The 21,462-nt window shown below is 36.7% G+C and overlaps 1 protein-coding gene across 1 annotated transcript in view; it reads left to right on the forward strand.

Moving 5' to 3' along the window:
- The window catches only part of VEGFC (vascular endothelial growth factor C), an 87,513-nt gene extending 70,065 nt beyond the window's left edge, over positions 1-17,448 (forward strand). The window contains exons 4-7 of the mRNA XM_068970960.1: positions 2,613-2,764; positions 12,717-12,823; positions 13,110-13,443; positions 16,294-17,448. Of these exons, the coding sequence (XP_068827061.1) occupies positions 2,613-2,764; positions 12,717-12,823; positions 13,110-13,443; positions 16,294-16,408 (708 nt within the window). The 3' untranslated portion in view covers positions 16,409-17,448. The remainder of the gene's footprint in view (positions 1-2,612; positions 2,765-12,716; positions 12,824-13,109; positions 13,444-16,293) is intronic.
- The last annotated feature ends 4,014 nt before the right edge of the window (positions 17,449-21,462 follow it).

Consider the following 21,462-nt stretch of genomic DNA (forward strand, 5'->3'; position numbering starts at 1 on the left):
CCTTTACTGTGCGCTCTCCCTTTTGGAGGTCATGCCAGGGTGGAACCTGGTTTTGCAACAATCATTGAATGGAGGAAGGATGCAGCTGAGGTCTGGGGGTGGGAAACCATCATTCACTCTTCCCCAGTAGCTGTTATCTCAAATGGTGCCTTATCCTTCACTATCAGGCCTTGTTCTGCCTTGTGTCACTTGAGATAATGCCAGATCTTGCAGTGTTTTTTATATGCATTTTCTAAGCAGAAATGCCCTTGTGGTCTGAAATGTCTAATCCCTCCCTCTCCAGTCATATGAGGCAACCTTTATTGTTTCTACATCCCCACCTGCTCCTGCCCTTTGACCCCTCCCCACTACAGCCCACAGAGCTGCCTTGGTACCCAGTTATCTCCACTCAGTCCTTATCACACTTGAGGACATTTGACCCTGTCACCACACAGGGTCCCCTCTCTTTCTTTTACTTCCCTCCACTCAACAGTACCCCCTCCTGGTTCTCCACATCAGGTCATAATTCTTCCCAGGCATGTTTACTAGTTCATGTATCTTTTTTCAATCTTTTACATGTTCCCTGTTGCACAGGTTTCTATTATTAGACATGTTCTGTTTTCATTCAGAATGATCTCACCAAGTAATGTCATCAGTGTCCAAGACTTTAATTCCAGTCTTAATACCAATGGCCCTTAACTTGCTTTCTTAAGCTCTGGGTACATATATCTGGGTACAGAAGAATTAAACATAAATTCTTAGGTTTTTGTGAGCTGACCTATACATCTTCCTATCATTTCCACTATGACAGGGTTTAATTAATTTGTAAATATAAAAATTAAATAAAATGAAATGAGTTTAGAAAATGCTTATTTTCTAAACCACTTTATATTTTTTCTATAATGCTGGTTCCTAATGTAGGATCCAGAGATGTTATAAGAAGTAGAAAAACTATATTATATATAGATAATACAGAATTATCTTCTCTTAAAAGAATTAGGCATAGTGCAAAAGATGTCTGCCAATGTGGTATTTTACCAAGAAAAAAAAAAAGGTTTCCTCCAAACTACATAAACAAATGTCTTTTTAGAGAAGAAACTGGTCAAAATTATAATACTGGGATATGTTGAGATCATATGTTGAGATTTCTATGCAGAATAGAAAATACTCTGGAAAAATATCTAAATTCTTGAGAATGTATGGAAATAACTGACATCTACAGAGCAATCAAAATATGTATCACAGTCCCATGAATTAATGGGTGAAACGTTGTCCTGAATTGACTGATTTTAAAAGAAATATTCAGCTTTGAGAAGCTTAAATGACTTTTCAAAGATCACACAACTTATAAGTGTGGTTGCTGATAAAGTGCCCTCTCTGGATGTGAGCCTGTGCCCAAACTCCTCCCAAGGACCTGATGCTAAGAAAGTAGCTGAAGTTTTACATGAATATTTAATAAGTACATTTCAAGTGAAGAAAATGTACATTTATTATTTAGGTATTTCCGTATTTCATTCTTCAAACTTCATTTTAATAAATCTCCCTCTAGGCATAAACAAAATGGACAACTATTTCTATTCCCTAAATATTTACCATGATCTTCCGTGGTTGCCATGAAATTACAGCAGAAGATGGATTCACAAGGCTCTAGAGTGTGTTGTCGTTTCTAGCACTACTCAAACATCCATAAAGATACCAAGTAACACATGGTGTGACTGTAGTTAAATTACTATGAACAGATAGTTTCAAGCAGGTAATGGCCAGGATTTCGCTTTTACCATTATTACTGATCATAATTTAGATTTTAAGAAACTTTGGGATTTAAATCCTTAGTTTTACTTAATCACTAATTTACTTGTATATTCAACTTAAAACATTGTTTTTGTGAAAGGAAGAGATAAACTGAACTTCTCCATTAATAAGGCATTCAGAATAAGATTTTAAACAAAATTTGAGACTCTAATCCACCCTCATGTATGATGTCCTACCCTATTCTACACTTATATTTTCATAATACTTTTGTAAAAACAGCAGAAATGATGCTTTATCTATTAATGAATGTATCTTTCTTTTAAACATAATAAACTCATCAGATATATCAGAAAATGTAAAGCTACTTTGAAGTTGAAATTTCATTTGGAATGAAAATCAATTTTACATCTAGGTATTTTATGTGTGTGTACTCAGGTTATAGAAAATAAGACATAACTAAACATTTCCAGGTTTTGTGGCCAATAGCTTTGCTCTTACATCAGAAAGATATTTATATCTGTGCCATTTTTCAACCCCCTGGAATAATCAAAGACTGAAACAATCCTTTCTTCCTTGAAGAAACATGTGACATTGGTCTGTCACATCTCTGTAATCATTAGTTGGTTATCAAAATTCTAATATGCTTAATAATAGGGGCATGAGATAAGCACATGGACTGTTTACTGTTCAGATAAAGGATATTGATTTGACAGAAAATAGTTTTTCCTTGTAATCACAAAAAACTTTAGCATCCTGCATACATTATGTGGCACTCCCTAATCATGAAGAGTTAAACTGGCACTTTTGGGGCTCCAACATTTACCACAGAAATGCTTTATAGTATCTATATAATTTTTCTTCTTTTTGTCCCTTCTTTGTAGTTGTTTGAAATTACAGTGCCTCTCTCTCAAGGTCCCAAACCAGTAACAATCAGTTTTGCCAATCACACCTCCTGCCGATGCATGTCTAAGCTGGATGTTTACAGACAAGTCCATTCAATTATTAGACGCTCCCTGCCAGCAGCACTACCACAGTGAGTATGACTTTGATCTGCTTTTTTCTGCATCCTCGACTAACATAAAATTATTTCCAAGTAAACACATTTGATTAAAAGAATTTTTGTGAAATGTGCTGTATTTCTCTATCAAATAAAACAAGACAAATTTGAAAATACACTGTGAACATAAAATTAAACTGAAACAGGAAAATCTATGTTATAGACAAAATAGCTTACCCATATAAAGTAAGTATTTCTGTGGAAAGACACACATGCCAACATTAAACACTCATACAATCAGGTGTGCAAATTTGTAGATGGATATTAAAACTAAAAGCACTTGAGTCTTAAGATTTTTGGCCCAAAACAAAAAGTAAACATGAATATATTATTTTATATCTTATAGCATTTAGTTGCCTTTCTTCTATCTCAATTAGTTTTTCTCAACATATCAATTCATATTTTTTATTTCAGAAAGGATTGAATATTGAAATATTAATACTTTAAAATTTTTTTCTTAATATTTTTCATATCCACTCTCAAATAAACATTTGTTCAGTTCAGTTCAGTTCAGTTGCTCAGTTGTGTCCAGCTGTTTGCGACCCAATGAATCACAGCACGCCAGGCCGCCCTGTCCATCACCATCTCCCGGAGTTCACTCAGACTCACGTCCATCGAGTCCGTGATGCCATCCAGCCATCTCATCCTCAGTTGTCCCCTTCTCCTCCTGCCCCCAATCCCTCCCAACATCAGAGTCTTTTCCAATGAGTCAGCTCTTCACATGAGGTGGCCAAAGTACTGGAGTTTCAGCTTTAGCATCATTCCTTCCAAAGAAATCCCAGGGCTGATTTCCTTCAGAATGGACTGGTTGGATCTCCTTGGAGTCCAAGGGACTCTCAAGAGTCTTCTCCAACACCACAGTTCAAGAGCATCAATTCTTCGGTGCTCAGCCTTCTTCACAGTCCAACTCTCACATCCATACATGACCACAGGAAAGACCATAGCCTTGACTAGACGGACCTTAGTCGGCAAAGTAATGTCTCTGCTTTTGAATATACTGTCTAGGTTGGTCATAACTTTTCCTCAAAGGAGTAAGAGTCTTTTAATTTCATGGCTGCAGTCACCATCTGTAGTGATTTTGGAACCCAAAAAAATAAAGTCTGACACTGTTTCCACTGTTTCCCCATCTATTTGCCATGAAGTGATGGAACCAGATGCCATGATCTTCGTTTTCTCAATGTTGAGCTTTAAGCCAACCTTTTCACTCTCCTCTTTCACTTTCATCAAGAGGCTTTTTAGCTCCTCTTCACTTTCTGCCATAAGGGTGCTGTCATCTGCATATCTGAGGTTATTGATATTTCTTCTGGCAATCTTGATTCCAGCTTGTGTTTCTTCCAGTCCAGCATTTCTCATGATGTACTCTGCATATAAGTTAAATAAGCAGGGTGACAATATACAGCCTTGACGTACTCCTTTTCCTATTTGGAACCAGTCTGTTGTTCCATGTCCAGTTCTAACTGTTGCTTCCTGACCTGCATACAGATTTGTCAAAAGGCAGGTCAGGTGGTCTGGTATTCCCATCTCTTTCAGAATTTTCCACAGTTTATTGTGGTCCACACAGTCAAAGGCTTTGGCATAGTCACTAAAGCAGAAATAGAAGTTTCTCTGGAACTCTCGCTTTTTCCATGATCCAGCAGATGTTGGCGATTTGATCTCTGGTTCCACTGCCTTTTCTAAAACCAGCTTGAACATCAGGGAGTTCACAGTTCACGTATTGCTGAAGCCTGGCTTGGAGAATTTTGAGCATTACTTTACTAGCCCGTGAGATGAGTGCAATTGTGCGGTAGTTTGAGCATTCTTTGGCATTTCCTTTCTTTGGGATTGGAATGAAAACTGACCTTTTCCAGTCCTGTGGCCACTGCTGAGTTTTCCAAACTTGCTGGCATATTGAGTGCAGCACTTTCCCAGCATCCTCTTTTAGGATTTGAAATAGCTCAACTGGAATTCCATCACCTCCACTAGCTTTGTTCGTAGTGATGCTTTCTAAGGCCCACTTGACTTTCCAAGATGTCTGGCTCTAGATTAGTGATCACATCATCATGATTATCCGGGTCATGAAGATCTTTTTTGTACAGTTCTTCTGTGTATTCTTGCCACCTCTTCTTAATACCTTCTGCTTCTGTTAGGTCCATACCATTTCTGCCCTTTATTGAGCCCATCTTTGCATGAAATGTTCCCTTGGTATCTCTGATTTTCTTGAAGAGATCTCTAGTCTTTCCCATTCTGTTGTTTTCCTCTTATTTCTTTGCATTGATCGCTGAAGAAAGCTTTCTTATCTCTTCTTGCTATTCTTTGGAACTCTGCATTCAGATGCTTATATCTTTCCTTTTCTCCTTTGCTTTTCCCCTCTCTTCTTTTCACAGCTATTTGTAAGGCCTCCCCAGACAGCCATTTTCCTTTTTTGCATTTCTTTTCCATGGGGATGGTCTTGATCCCTGTCTCCTGTACAATGTCACAAACCTCATTCCATAGTTCATCAGGCACTCTATCTATCAGATCTAGGCCCTTAAGTCTATTTCTCCCTTCCACTGTATAATCATAAGGGATTTGATTTAGGTCATACCTGAATGGTCTAGTGGTTTTCCCTACTTTCTTCAATTTAAGTCTGAATTTGGTAATAAGGAGTTCATGATCTGAGCCACAGTCAGCTCCTGGCCTTGCTTTTGTTGACTGTATAGAGCTTCTCCATCTTTGGCTGCAAAGAATATAATCAATCTGATTTCGGTGTTGACCATCTGGTGCTGTCCATGTATAGAGTCTTTCTTCTCTTGTGTTGTTGGAAGAGGGTGTTTGCTATGATATTTGTTATTCAACATTATTTCCCATCCTATTTTTAAGCTGGTTTTATGGTTTAGCATATACAGCACCATATGTTTCATTAGATCTCATAAACATCCTGGATAGAGCATAACGGATTGACTCTGTGAACAGTTTATAACGAATCGTTACACATTGCCACCTGAGGCCTAGGAACTTTCTATCCCCAAATGAGAACACAGCACTTTGTTCTTTAGGACGGCCAGGGCATATAGCATGGGCATGTAAAGAAACCTTGTATAACTGCAACATTTATAACAAAAGTATAAATAAATTGATGAATAAACATATGCATCACCAAAAACTTTCTTAGGAACCTTCCCTTTTAGGGGTCTTGACCTTAAGCGTGGTGTGCTAATGCCAGTTTCCCCTGCTTCATCTCTTTGTGCTGCTTTACTTAGTGTGAGAGGTGGGAGTCCTTACCTTTCCAGAGACACTTGAGGTAAAACTCTTGGGTAGCCTACTTTAACTGACAGAAAGGAAAAGATCTTACAGGCATCTGTGAATAAATTCACGCTGATGCAAGTGCAGACAATGGCTCCCTGAAGTAGTAGAGAAATTTCATTCACACAGTACTGGGTTCTAGTCACTTGTATCCCTTGGCAAGTCATCTAATCTAAGCACTTCAGTCATAATCTCTGTGCTAATGGTTTCCAGAATTACAATGCAAGATCTGAGCATTTTGCTGGCTTATAATTAATATTTTATCGAAGTCCCTTTTATATGCATGCATGCATTTCAGTTCTGTCTGACTCTGCAACCCCATGGACTGCAGCCCACCAGGCCCCTCTGTCCATGGGATTCTCCAGGCAAGAGTACTAGAGTGGGTTGCCATTTCCTCTTCAGGGGATCTTCCCAAGCCAAGGATTGAACCCACATCTTGTATCCCCTGCACTGGCAGGCAGGTTCTTCACCACTAGTGCCACCCTTCTATATAACTGTGTTTATTTATAGTCATATTAGAGTAATAGGTACAGAATCAAAGATTTATTAAGTCTGTTTATTTACCTCTATATTATTCATAGTAGTGATCTCTCACATTCTTTGAGGCCTTGGAATCACACAGTTGTCACTAATTACTTCTTTTCCTTGTATCATACCCAAATGCTATTGATTATTTTGGGGGAGAGGGGAGACAGCCACTCCAGCCTAAACTGACCATTTCATTGCCATCATTGCCATCCCATCTACTTCATTCTGCATGGATTTCTGATTTAATGCAGTGGTTTCAGTACTGTCTTTCTTGTACCAAATATGTCTCCAGTTCCTGAGTAATGTCACAAGTAAGCTTTAAAAGGCATCATTTCATTCACCTGACCAGAATCCTTCAGTGACTTTCAACTTCCCAAAGAACTGGATACCGATTTTCCACCTCTGTCATCTGGCATCAGCCTTCCTTTCTTGTTTTGCTTCCCATTCTTCTCCAAGTCTGTGTTTCACGAAGTCTGATTCCCTAAAGACCAAGCTTATTTCCTGCTCTGTACCTTGTTTCTATTCTGGCCTGGCTTAAAATAAATTTCCTTTCTTTTCTGCCTTTCCAAAGTCCTATCTGTTTCTCAGAGTTCAGGTGGAGGTCTTTCTCCTGCCCTTGTCTTGTCCAAGCATCACAGGCACCTTTTGCTTCTTGAATACCCACAGCAATGACTATATTTACTCTGTCCTTGCACAGATTTTTAGGGCTCTGTAAAAGTTGCATGTGAAACTGGATTGTGAGATTATTTTAGGCAGGTTTATGTGTTCTATAATGTCTAGCTCATAACACTTAAGAATCATTGAGCCATTCCTACTTCAGATCCGAGCAGACATTGTCTCGCTTAATACGCACAAAAACATCTGTGAAGCTGGTGGCAGGGTTAGCCTTATTTTACCAATGAAGCAGATAATCACACTGCAAACTTGGGGACTGTAAACACATATACTACACTCATCAACAAATGCTTGCTAAATAACTTACTCATCTGTATATATCTCACAGCATTTGCGTATTTTACTCATGTTTTCATCATTACTTCCACACTGCCTGCTGTTCGAGGTCAAGAAGAGACAAAAAGAGCAAAAAGATCTTGGGTCTTGGGGTAAACCAGAGCTGAATGACGTCTGCCACTAATGAGCATTTTAAGATTGGGCATTTCATGTCCCTGAATTTCAGTTTGCTTATATATAAAATGTAAAGATATAAAAAGGGTTGAAGGAAATGTGGCATACTTCTACTGTGCTGAGAATGGTGTCCAGCATCTGAGAGATAGTCATTAAAGGACAGATTTATTATCATCATGAAGATTCATGTTGAATTCATTTCCTTGTCTCTGTGTTTTTCAGTGTGTTTTACTGCATAAAATTAAGAATTTTATTTTATATTCCAAGCCAGTACACACAAAACTGTGTGTATAGCAATATCTAACAGTGTATATGGCATTACCAACTAGATGGACATGAGTTTGCTCCAGAAGTTGGTGATAGACAGGGAGGCCTGGAGTGCTGCAGTCCATGGGGTCGCAAAGAGTTGGACACGACTGAGAGACTGAACTGAACTGAGCTATGTATATATGTTTGTGATATTCATAATATATATGAAATTTAAAGTAGATGTCTATATTACTCTACAAGTAGTTATGCAGCCATATAAAACTATAAAAATCAAAGTTTTGTTTTAAATTATTTCCTTTTTTCATCATATCCCTTAAGAATCCTTTTATAGACGTTTTTTCCTAATCACCTACCCCATGAAATTTTAATGCCATAGACATACTTACATCTTTTTTATATATCTTAAATATGTCTGGGCTTTATATATTAAAGAGGAAATATAAAGCTTTGTTTTTTATTCAGTATAGGATTAAAAAGGACAAAATAAAAATTTTATAGTGAAAAGTTAAATAACAATGTAAAATCTGTTAATACTGAATATAACTTTATAACTACGTGCTGGGAAACATATAAAGTAATGTATTTATTTATAAATGGTAATATATCAAATGACATACAGAAAGTAGCAACTGACATAAATGTGTGATACAAATAAAAATTTTTGAACATTTAAAATAATCATTTCCAGCAAAAGAAAATATTTTTAAAAGTAAGTTTTAAAAAATTTTTTGAGAAATTAACTTTTTTGAACTTCTGCTTTCTATGAGAAAACAATAATTAACCTGTATAGCTACTAGATACTCTTGTAGAGAGTGTCAACAATTTTTCTTCTCAGCATCTGACGTGCTAATATTTTGATTAACTTTTCTAGAATTAACTAATAAATGTACACTCTTTAATTCTCAAAGCTCAGGTTTCACACAAAACGGATCAAGCAGAAGCCACAGGGCAGCCCACAGGCACCACTCATTGTATGACTTTGAGATAAGGCAGTTGGTCAAGACGAATTCTTTCAATTACAGCCATTTTACTCATTGTACTTTTGTAGCCTTACTTTGTATACACTTTAGATATGTTTCCCATGCCAAGGCTTGTGTGGTAGCCAATAAAACCTAATAGAAACTAAATAATAAGGAATGAGACTTTGTTGGTTTTGGAGAGCCAAAAATCATTGTCAGATCCAAGATTCCTCCTCCTCAATACCTAATTTTTACCCTCTTACAGATGATATTTTTCTCATTATGAATGCATGTCTTATTACTTATGGTGCACTTACATACTTTTTTCCTATTGTTCTCTTTTTTTTTAATGTTAGTCTCAACCTATTATGAGTTGTAACCCACAATTATTTGGAAAACTACCACAGTGATCATGGATATATGATGAATACATAACTATGTTTTGAAATCATTGCCTTTGTTAACAAGAGTTAAGAGGAACCACCACCACAATAGCTAAAATAAAAAGGCAGAGAAAACCAAGTGTTTGAGTTGATGTAGTACAATGGGAATCACAGATGAGAATGTAAAATTGTGCAACTGCTTTGTAAAATTTATTGGCTGATGCTTATGAGCTTAAATATACACTTACAATATGATTGATAACTTCCCCTTCTAGGTATTTACCCCAGAGAAACATAAACATATTTCCATATCATAACTTGTAGACAAATAAGCTCTGTAACCAATAACTGGGAACAAACCAACAGCAATCAAAGGTGAATGAACAAACAAATTCCATTATATCCATACAGTAGAATATTACTGAGCAGTCTAAAAAGAATGACCTGTGGATGTGCATAACAACATAAACGAATCTCAAAAACATTCAGCTGGGTGAAAGAAGCTAGGCTAAAAAGAATGCATACTATATGATTCATTTTACATGAAACCCTAGAAAAAATGAATATAATCTAGACTCAGAGGAAGGAAGATCATTGTTTAGTCACTAAGTCATGTCCAACTCTTTGCAACCCCACGGAATGCAGCCTGCCAGGCTCCTCTATCCATGAGATTTCCCAGGCAAGAATACTAGAGTGGGTTGCCATTTCTTTCTCCAGAGGATCTTTCTAAGGATCAAACCCATGTCTCCTATGTCTCCTGCATTGGCAGGCAGATTCTTTACCACTGAGCCACCACGGAAACCCTAGTGAGAGTTACACAGGTGTATAAATTTGGGAAAAGGCAATGAATTTAAAATAGGAGCTATGTAGGCATTTTATTGTGGGCAAATTACTCCGCAGTAAAATTGATTCTTTGTAATGCCAAGTGAAAAAGACCCTTTCATTAACTATAATTTTGAAATTAGTGGTAGATGTCTTCGAACCTTTCTGGTGACACTTTAAGTCAAGATTATATTCCTTCCAGGGAGGGCTTCCCAGCACTCCTTTCTACAGAGACTGAAATTTCGCTCAGATGCAACAATTTCCCATTTCTGCTCCACCCTGGCTCCCACCCACCACTCCCAGCAAGATAACAAGTCTTGTCTTTCCTAAATGTTTGGTGTTACATTTACATTATTATGATGTTAACTAAGTAGCAGATCATTTTTTTTAACATTATTTATGAACAAGTATAACTAATTAAAAGAATCTTTTGCAAAATGAGTCATCCATAACATAATTATGGAGTTTCTGGAATAGACAAAGAATGTGTCTTCTGGGTACTGTGAGAGAAGAACAAAGATGAGCTTGACTGCCTCTAACCTCTGAGCATTCAGAGTCAAAGGGCAATGCATGTTACATTGATATTTTTTTAATTTTACTGTTACCATGCACCATGTATCTGCCACCCACGGCCCATGCTCATAACTCCTGAAGCCAGGTGGCTGCCGTGATGGCAGACACCAAAGAAGAGGGTGCTTCCTGCAGGTGGCTTCCTGGTTTGAAAATTCATTCTCTGCTCACTAGCTCTCTGAGTTTTGCTAAGTTCTGTAAACTTTTATGACAGATTTTCCTCACTTTTAAAATTAAATATAAATTGAAATGTTCATATAGCATAACATTTATGATCAAATCCTCACAATCTATTCAACAACATGATACTATATTGCATGTTAACCTAAGATTATAATAGCATAGCATACTAAAATAACAATGATGGTAATGATGACAGATCTACCTCATAGACATGTAGTGATCTTTATAATCAGTATTTGTGTTAAATATTCACCCAATTCCTGACATACAGTAAGCATTCAACAATTACTGGCTTCTATTTTTACTAACATTTTACAAGTGGAAAAATCGAGTCTTGGAAATGTTAATTAGCATATACAAAGCTAAACAGCTTCTTAAAAAGTGCCAGAGAGAGATAAAAAGCAAAGTGTCTCTTTTTCTTACCTCCATGTTTTCCTCAATAGTGCGCATCATTTCTAGTATTTACAAAAAGATTTCAAGTCTCAATAGCAGCAGCACCAAAAAATATCATAAATTTCACAGGTAGAAGAGATTATCTCTAACAGAAATGGTTAAATATCAATATTTATATTGATGTTTCCATATTCTCTTTTTTCCAATTATTTCCTCTTATATTTTCCTTCAGGTTGAGTTCCATGAATTTCTAGGGTCCCTTTAATGATAGACACTCTCTTTTAATGTAGGGAGCCATTTATGATTAAAAAGTGATACCCTAGATTTTTCTACTCAGTGTTTATTCATTTATGAATATTTATGTTGAGTCTTCTATGTGATAGCATTGTGCTAGGAAATGTAGGATATTTTGAATGGATTATATAATTTCTTAATTAAAGCAACTCACGTACCAGAGTGCAAATGAAGACATATATATCTAGTATAAGAAGCATATAATACACTATGCTCTGCTTCATTCAGTCATTTAACGAAAAGTCATGTGCCTTCTACGTACCACCGTAATGCTGGGCTGTGGAGATAGAAAGAAAGAACATCCCGGTGGCAATATAGTAGGTGGATCAGAGAAGCAAAACAGGAGTTGGAAAAAGTAGAGAGGAAGCTTCTGAAAAAATCCAAGAAAGAAATCATGAGTAGGAACCAAGACAGTAGAAATGGGTGTGGAAAGATATTTTAAGAAATATAAGAAAGGGTGTGACTTGGGGACTGTGTGGGGGATGACAAAGTTGAGGATGAAACTGCATGGATGATATTCAAAAAGGGAATACCTGTTTACAGGTAACAGTAAGAAACATGGCCTTTGATTCCTTTCTGGGGTGTGTGGAGTGGGAACTCTGTGTTAATGGGCCCTTTACAGTCATGGGCATCTGTGCTTCAGAAATAAGTCAGTAAAATGCATGTATAAGGACATTTCCTGTAGGATTGTTTAGAAACCCAAAATCTGGAAGAAACTCCAATGGCTACCAACAGGAGATTAATAAGTAATAGTATACCCACTTGTGGACTAATAGAGATAATGGAGCAAATTTTATGAAATGACATATAAAGATTTCCATAATAGATCATTTAATGGAAAAAGGAAATTTCAGAATAATATGAAAGGCTTTATCCCATTTTCTCATCAACTAAAACTGTGTGATCATACAAATAAATGTATTTGCCTTAAAAAGAGGAATCTGAAATTATATAAAACCATTAGGATTGGACAGCACCTGTGGGTGGGAGTAGTTTGAGAGGGAATGTTTGCATTTTGTTTTATGTATTCTTATATTATCTTAACACTTTTTCATAAGTATCACTGATTCTGTAATACATAGGTAAGAAAAGAGATGATCCCTTCCATGTACCCCTTATTGTTAACCTGTCTCTCCACAGGTGCCAGGCTGCAAACAGGACTTGCCCCGCAGATTACATTTGGAATAACCACGTCTGCAGATGCCTGGCTCAGCAGGATTTTATTTTTTCCCCCAGTGCTGGAGATGGTAAGCCAAATGATGCTTTAAGACTAAATGCCAAGGGTCTCTCTGTTGATTAACAAATACCTAATATTAAAATCACATGTACAGTATTCATCCTCAAGCTTTGAAATCAGTCACTACAAAATAGGACACTTTCTGCTTCACTTTCTGCTTCTGGTACTGTTTTGAACGTCTCTGTAAAGGAACCTACCTGTGGAAAGGAAGACACTTCTAAGTGCTCTTCATTGTTTCACTCCACACCCAGAACCGAGTAAGGGATAGTAAAGCTGTCCTGACTGTGTTTGTCTAGACTCTGCAGACGGATTCCATGACATCTGTGGGCCCAACAAGGAGCTGGATGAAGAGACCTGTCAATGCGTCTGCAGAGGGGAGCTTCGGGCTTCCAGCTGTGGACCCCACAAGGAACTAGACAGAGACTCATGCCAGTGTGTCTGTAAAAACAAACTTTTCCCTAACTCATGTGGGGCCAACAGAGAATTTGATGAGAACACATGCCAGTGCATATGTAAAAGAACGTGCCCAAGAAATCAGCCCTTAAACCCTGGAAAATGTGCCTGTGAATGTACAGAAAATCCACAGAAATGCTTCTTAAAAGGAAAGAAGTTTCAGCATCAAACCTGCAGGTAAGAAACCTTCATAAAGAGTATTAATTTCTCTTATATTGGAAATAGTTTTCTCAATCCAAAGCAATTTTCTCAGCCAAAATACTGGTTTGTTACAATGGGGCCATTTAAGTTCTGTAAGATGAATTATGATATTTTGTAAACAATGCTAAATTTTGGGGAGACTGTTTGCTCCTGAAAAAGCAAGATGAGATCCCTGGAAACCAAAAGGAGATCCAAGCTCTGACTGCACTAAGTCCTTGTCCCAGAGGCTAAGAGAGCAGCTCGCAACAGGAGTTAGATGATAGATGCATAGGGCAGTCATTTCTCGAGCATCTTCAACATACACCCAGGCAGCGCACACCTGCCCCCACCAAAAATGACAGTGCAGTCAGATGTAATTTTGGACAGCTTTTCTAAGTGCAGAAAATGTTGTGCGAAGTTCACAAAGGGTAGGATAATACCATTTACTGTGGAATTGTATCTAGAAATGAAAATAGTGAAGCTAAGTATTTAATGAGAATTAGAGAAATATATTAACACATTGTTAAAGGTTACTCAAGGCATTCCTTAAACCTGATTTGGCTTCCTTCATCACAGAAAAAAAAAGTCTCCTGGACTCAGACCCTTTCAGTGTTCACCCCTGACCTTCTTCCTCTGATCCAAGAATAAGCCAGCCCTAGGTGTTTGACACGGCCTCCCACTTTGCTTCAGCATCGCTCCACCAATCACACCTCTTCTCTTCCATACCTTCAATGTCCTCAACTCTGTTGTTCTCTCCCTCCAATTTAAAAAAGTTCTCGAATTTCTTTATTGGCATTTCTTACTGCAGTGTTGAACTTTCTTTAGCAACAAGCTCTGTCCTTGTCTTCTGAGTTGCTCCATGATGGGTCATTCTGCATTTATCCGTTCACCTCTTTCATCTCTTGTTTATTCCCCCAGCTGTAATCCTGTTATGCCCTGAGGACTCCATGATTAAGCTTCGTTTAAGGTTTCAGTAGCCCTTTCACTGTCAGATTTCACAAACAATCCGGTCTTACTGCAGTTTCTCTTTGGGCTTTCTGTTTGGGCCGAGAGAACACTGTGCTTTCCTGATCGTCCTTTTAGTCTTCTCTCTACCTGTTCTCCGTCACCATCACTGGGTTCTCTTCTTCCACCAACACTTTACAGACGGTGATAACCCCCACATGACTTAAAGCTTACCTTCCATTATTTACAATATAGTACCTATATGAATGTTAATCGTTACTTTTGTCTTCAGTAAACAGTGTCCTTCTTTTGATTCTCAAGAGCTTGTGTTACTGTTTCCGTTCATCTTTCTGATGGCCCAGCCACACTAACATGTTAGCTACTGCATGAGGAGACTTCCATGAACCTAGGTATCTCTTCTTCCATTACCATTTCAGAAAACCTTATATGAATTCTTATGTTTCCTCTTTAGAGTATTTTTTTAGCAATGATATTCCAATGTTACTTGCCTATCCTATTCTAATTACCAAAAGGATATACCAAAACTGTAGAAAAATATAGATACTAAATCTTTTTAAAGATCATTAAACCGTTTTGCACGTTGAATCCAAGTGAACCCAGTTTACAGTGAGAAGCCTTAAATTATTGTTTACATAAAACTAACCAGTTATTATATTTTTCTACACAGTTCTTACATTAACTTAGAGAAAACGTCTCTATCATTGTATTTCTCCTCACAGAATACATTGTTTCTTAATGGCCTTCTATTTACTGAATTTCTTTCCATGTTCATTTTTCTAAGCATATAATTCCAGATTTTATGCATATACTGAAACAAAAAAAAAGATAGTTTGATATTTTGAAAAAATACATACTCCTTACTTTCTCATCATATTTATTCTAAAAGTATAATGGGCAGAGTATCTATTCTGTGATTCATTACCTTAGTCAGCAAGTTTCATTGATTACTGAAAATCATATCTTTTTAGTAAAGGATTACCAGTATCCCTATACTAATGCATTTGTATTTAGAAATGAAATAAATAAAATTTTAACTAGATATGCTTTCAGGAGCAAAGGAAATGATATTTCAAAACCCTAGTTGTAGTTTTTCTGTGGTACATTCTGATTTCCAGATGGCCTTGCATTTTTCTCGATGGTCACATTATATATACTCATCCCTCAGAAAGTCCTTCAAAGATGTTCTGTTCACTGGAGCAACAGGGCTGTGGATGTTATTGACTGCTGAGTCATTTGTCCTTTCATCACCACTAGAAACTGGACATTGAGGGTGGGGGGAGAGGAACCTCCCCCACAGTAAATACTGTCCCTCCCTGTGCCTTCTCCCGGCCCGCACTGTTTTTGTGTGGAGTCCAGGTGGACGAGGGAGGCTGGCCACCCTTGTGTAGCAGCCAGCTGCCAGCCCAAGTTAAGAGTAAGGGTGGGGCCTCCTGTGGACCACAGCCCTGCCAGAATGGCTGGGTTTAATCTCCTTGACGTCTGGGTTCCAACCAAGTCCCAGATTCTTGAGAATTCTGCCACGCTTATGTGATCACGCTAAATCGGCAGACCGTAAATATTCACTTTCAAAATTTCTGTTTTATGTTACTTTCAACTATAAAACACAGACACTTCAAAAGAATGAATGCTAACAACACCCCATTCTTCCATTTGTTATTTCTGCAAGCAAGACTTTTTTTTTTTTAAGGTTTTTTCCATCCCTCTTAAATTTGGAAATTCCAGGCACAAACTTTAGCAATTTATAAACTGGACAACCGTTTTATGATAAAATGAGTAACTTTGTTCCAGTCTGAAACTTAGAAAAACACAAAAGTGCATTTGTAGCATAACAAATTCATATCTTGGTCTTTAACAGAAGTCTGTCCTTCTTTGTTCCTCTAGTTGTTACAGACGACCATGTACAAATCGAGTGAAGCATTGTGAACAGGGACTTTCATTTAGTGAAGAAGTATGTCGCTGTGTCCCTTCATATTGGAAAAGACCACACGTGAACTAAGATTGTATCTTTTCTAGTTCGTCATTGTTCTATCATGGGAAACCATGCTGCCATGTTAGAGCTATGAACACAGAGACTTTGTGGACCAGGTAACAAAGACAAAAGTCAGTTTCCTGAACCACGTGGAGAATGTTACAGAAATGGACTGGACCTCATCTGCAAAAGACCTCTTTAAAAGACTGGTTTTCTGCCAATGACCAAATAGCTGAGGTTTTTCTCCTGTGATTGTTTTTTAAAAAGAATAATGACTACATAATTTATTTCCACTAAAAATATTGTTTCTGCATTCATTTTTATAGCAATAACAACTGGTAAAGCTCACTGTGATCAATATTTTTATATCATGCAAAATATGTTTAAAATAAAATGAAAACTGTATTATAAGCTGGTAAGTTGAATCCGTTACCATCTTATGCTATCAGCAAAACCTGATATTGTGAAAAGTCATCTCCCCCTGCCCTGCCTGTTTTGTTTTTTCTTTGTCTCTGGGTATCAGATTATGATTGCTGAGAAAAAGTATGCTCCTGTAAAAGAAAGTTTAAGATGGATAGCAGTTGCTATTACATTTTATTTTTAATCTCAGTATATTTAATGAGTATAAATGTTTTAGCACACAATACTTTTGAATTTATAGCCAAATGAATCAACAGAATACATATCATCTTATTAGATAGTCTGCTTAGCATGGTTATATCACTGAAAGTTATTCAGTGCCCCGGGAGCATTCAGACTTAACCTGGTATAATAGCTATCAGTATGTATTAATATTAAAATGGCTTTAAAATATTTTACTCAAAAATAATCTTTTCCAAATATTTAATTTCTTGTGACTAGCTAAATATATTTTATAAGCTGAAGTGCTTCTATCCAACACATATAAATTGGAAGTGACATTTAAATGCTCATATGTTAAAAAGCAACAGTAACACACAGTACTTATTTCATTTTTTTAAAGGTAACACACTAAGATATTTTTTTCTGAGAACAAATATTTGCCTACATAAATACAACCACATAAGTGGTTTGCTTGTTGACAGAGAATTGATTATTTACTTGTATGACATGATTCCTAGCAAAAATAAAAAAGCACATAACTACTAGCAAATACATAAAAATAAGTAGTCCTGAAAGAAGGAAAAAGAATCTATAGAGTTATGTAAACATAAAAATAAGTCTTTTAAAACTTGTAAATATAATACAACAAAAACATTTTAAATGATATAGGTGACTACTCAGTACAATAAAAATATTAGCATGTATATGTTTTGCTACAAAATAATTTATTTTTTATAATATTTTATTAAAAGGTTATATTTATGTCCTAATATATTGAAACACTATTTTCAATACTGACTTTTAAAACACTATTATATCCAAAATTTATTGAATTACATGTACATGTTCTGGACAACTCTAGCATCTCGTTCATAAAGTCAAATCTGGTTTACAATCTATTGGGAAGAGAAAGCAGTCTTCTGAAATTCTCTTATTATATACTTATGGATCATCTTTATATTTTTTTAAGTAAAGAAGGATCTAAAGCCTATAGACAGAAAATACATGCTCTGTACATCTGTGAAGCAGCTAAGATGTAGGTAATTTTCAAAGTTGAGAATAGCAACCAAACTAATAATAATAGTAAAACAAAAGTAAAATATAAGTAAATTTGACAACAGCTATAGTTTTATCAAAACTTCCCCAAGAGAACAAACTCAAGGGTCATTACCAAAAGGAAATATGGAATCATAATAAATAACATCCTTCCACCTGAAAGGGAGCCACAGTCCTTTGTGCAGAAGATGGTCAGTGTCTATACAATTCAGCCAAGATTCAGTTTCAATAATTTTTCCTCACAGTTCTGCCAAGAATATAACCAAACAAACATGATATCTGTTATGTTGATGTGGTATTCATCATTTTTAGTCCTGATGCATTTAAATATGTTAATTTATTTAGCTAATAAAAAAAAAAAAACCTAAGTTTCCAATGAATTCACTGAAGCCATGGAGAGAATCTTAGAATCTGATATAGTGATATAGTGACCCTTACAAGTTATCAGTTTAAAAAAATTTAAACTATGTGTTGAAAATTAGTTCCTCAGAATATATGAGTATGCCAAAAAAAAAAAATCATTAGGCCAAAATATAAAGCATAAGACATGCCAGAAAAAATAACATTTAATTTGTCCCTGGAGATGTAATAATTTTGATGAAAAGCAAAAACAACATCAACAAGACAATACTTTGGCAGAGATTTTTGGAAACAATTTTATGTAGACCATAAAAATCTCACTTCATTATATTATAATAATTGAGATTTTGTGGTGATGGTTAAGTAGAATAGAGATCAAGCTAAACAGTCATTTAAAATATTAATATTAGCAAACAGGATTCAGTAAGAAGCTAAGATATACAGTGAAGATGTTCATAAATTCTATAAGAGTCTCCAAATACCAATCAGTCAACTCTTAAGAATAAAGATGAGTGAACACTGGAAGCTTGCAGCAACAATTACTATATCCAAATCTTGGAAAGTTTATAAACAGAATTTCATGTCTAGAAACCTAACACTGTATGCTGCTGCTGCTGCTGCTAAGTCGCTTCAGTTGTGTCCGACTCTGTGCGATCCCATAGACGGCAGCCCACCAGGCTCCCCCGTCCCTGGGATTCTCCGGGCAAGAACACTGGAGTGGGTTGCCATTTCCTTCTCCAATGCATGAAAGTGAAAAGTAAAAGTGAAGTCGCTCAGTCGTGTCCAACTCTTTGGGACCGCATGGACTGTAGCCTATCAGACTCCTCCATCCATGGGATTTTCCAGGCAAGAGTACTGGGGTGGGGTGCCATCGCCTTCTCCATAACACTGTATATATTCTGTTTAAAAGACTCACAAAACAAAGTATTGTGGTGAGCAGTTATAAGATTTAGCTTCCACATATTTTTTTTTAAGAAGGAGGTTTTGACCTTTTGACATTTGCTAATTTCTTGAGGGAAACAGATTCCATTATTAGGATTTCTAAAAATCAACTCTGTCCTCCATTTCCATACTGCTCAAAGCAAAAGTGAGCATTAGTGGTGCACCCTGTGTGCACTTCTTTCAGAGAAGGGAGAAAATCACTCACTGACCACACAGTCCAGGCTTCCTCCAGGGGTACCCTGCTCAGCAGGAATTTTACTCAGTGAAAGAAAGAGAAGAAGCAGATTCAACAGGTGAGGGAGGTCATATTGCAGCACTTGCTTTGGTATTTTGTTAAAGTTTACACATCTCCTTAAGTAATCGAATTTCTATATTCACCTTCCCAGGAAATGCTGGGGCAAAGCACTGAAGCAAACTCCCTTGACTCCACTTCATCTACACTTCTATACCATCCCCCAAGGTCTGAACTCCCAATAGCAGATTTTTCAAAGGATGCTTTTTAGGGATTTTACCTTTTAAACTGAGAATGAGAATAACATAAAAATAGTATTTCCCTCCACTGCAGTAGAAGAGTGTGTTGATGTATCTGATTTTTTAGATGAACTGTAGGAAGTTGTGAATAAATGCAATGTTTGTATCCTAAAGAAGCATAGAGTCCATCCAGAGAACTGCTTAGGGAAGTCCATGGCACATATGTTATAAAGTAAGTACTGCTTTATCTGTTTGTGTTGGGATTTTTAAGATATTGGCTATTTTGTAGGCAGAGAATAGACTTATAGACATGTACTAATAAGTGGAGTTTGGTGGTTTGAAAAAAAAAAGTTTCACATGCTCTTTTTTCTTCATTCTATAGCCAACAACCCACTGCTTAAAAAAAAAAAAAAATTACATACTATAACAGAAAGAGGACTGGACTGGGAATTGTGAGCCAGTTTTTAATCCTGATTTTCTGCTTTGTCCTTGAGCAAATCACCAAAATCTGAGTCTCAATTTCTTAATCTGTCAAAGTAGTAAGTTGAATGAAATTGTGCATTATGTCCAACCCTAGAGTTACAAACACCATACTGCACTACCTTCAGAGGGGAGGTAAAAAGAACAACTTCAAGAACTTCAGGGAAGCACCACGCCTGTGATGAGTGAGACAATCATTTCTATCAACTCAAAGCATTTACAGTTGCCTCTGTAGACAGTCCATGGGCAGCACCAAGTGTTTTGACTTCTGGACTTACGAACATGTAGATGCCAGATCCTGATGCTGCAGGCCCAGTTCCTAATCAAATCCTATCATCAGAATCCCAGATGGAAGCACTGTCAGAAGTCAATTTCACTTCAACAGCCTTGCCTGGATGAAATACAGTATGTGTGCCTCTGACTGAGGTTTGGAAGCAGTGCACAGGAAATCTCAATTTTTGCTTTCTTGGGAAAGTTGCTTGGTTTTGTTTTGTGGGGTTTTTTTTTTTTTTTTTTGAGATATTTACTTTTCCAACAATTGAAAGAAAATTTCCAGAGTCTCCATGTGTGATCCCCTTTGATATGAAGAAATCAGGAAATACAACACTTTAAGTTGTCTAAAGTAGTTGTAATTTAAGAATTAGAATTATAGTATAAAAGATTTTCATTTACAATTTCTGACATGAAACATTTCAAACAATCACATGAGAATTTTGTTGTGATTTTCTTAAAGATTAATAGTTATTCTTAATGAGGTCACTAATCAGAGGAATGGGGCTTCCCTGAAGTTTTTTAATTAAATTAAAAAAACTTAAAATACATTTGGCTGGAAATAACTTCCATCTCTGTTTATGGGCATGGATGCTGAAAGTCACATCATTCACCAGCGATCATATTGTGATGAATTTGCTTTCAAGAAGACAGTGAAGAAACAGAAAGAATCTCTTCATCTCTGGATTTAAAGCAGATGGTTTTGCACATACTGTCCTATCACATGAGATCTCCGTCGTGATTTTTTCATAACAAGTTACATGACAGGTTTGTGCTGTGTGAGGAAATGACAAGCTCTGTGACTCCTGTCTCATGAGAGTAGGCAGTGTCAGGGCTGGCGGGAAAGAATTTTACTTCATCTGTACCGCCTGGTAAGGACCCACATCTCTTGTGCTGGGGGGAACCCAGAGCTTCAAGGA

This window comes from Capricornis sumatraensis, chromosome 4, assembly GCF_032405125.1.
Source record: "Capricornis sumatraensis isolate serow.1 chromosome 4, serow.2, whole genome shotgun sequence".
NCBI classification, from domain to species: Eukaryota; Metazoa; Chordata; class Mammalia; order Artiodactyla; family Bovidae; genus Capricornis; species Capricornis sumatraensis.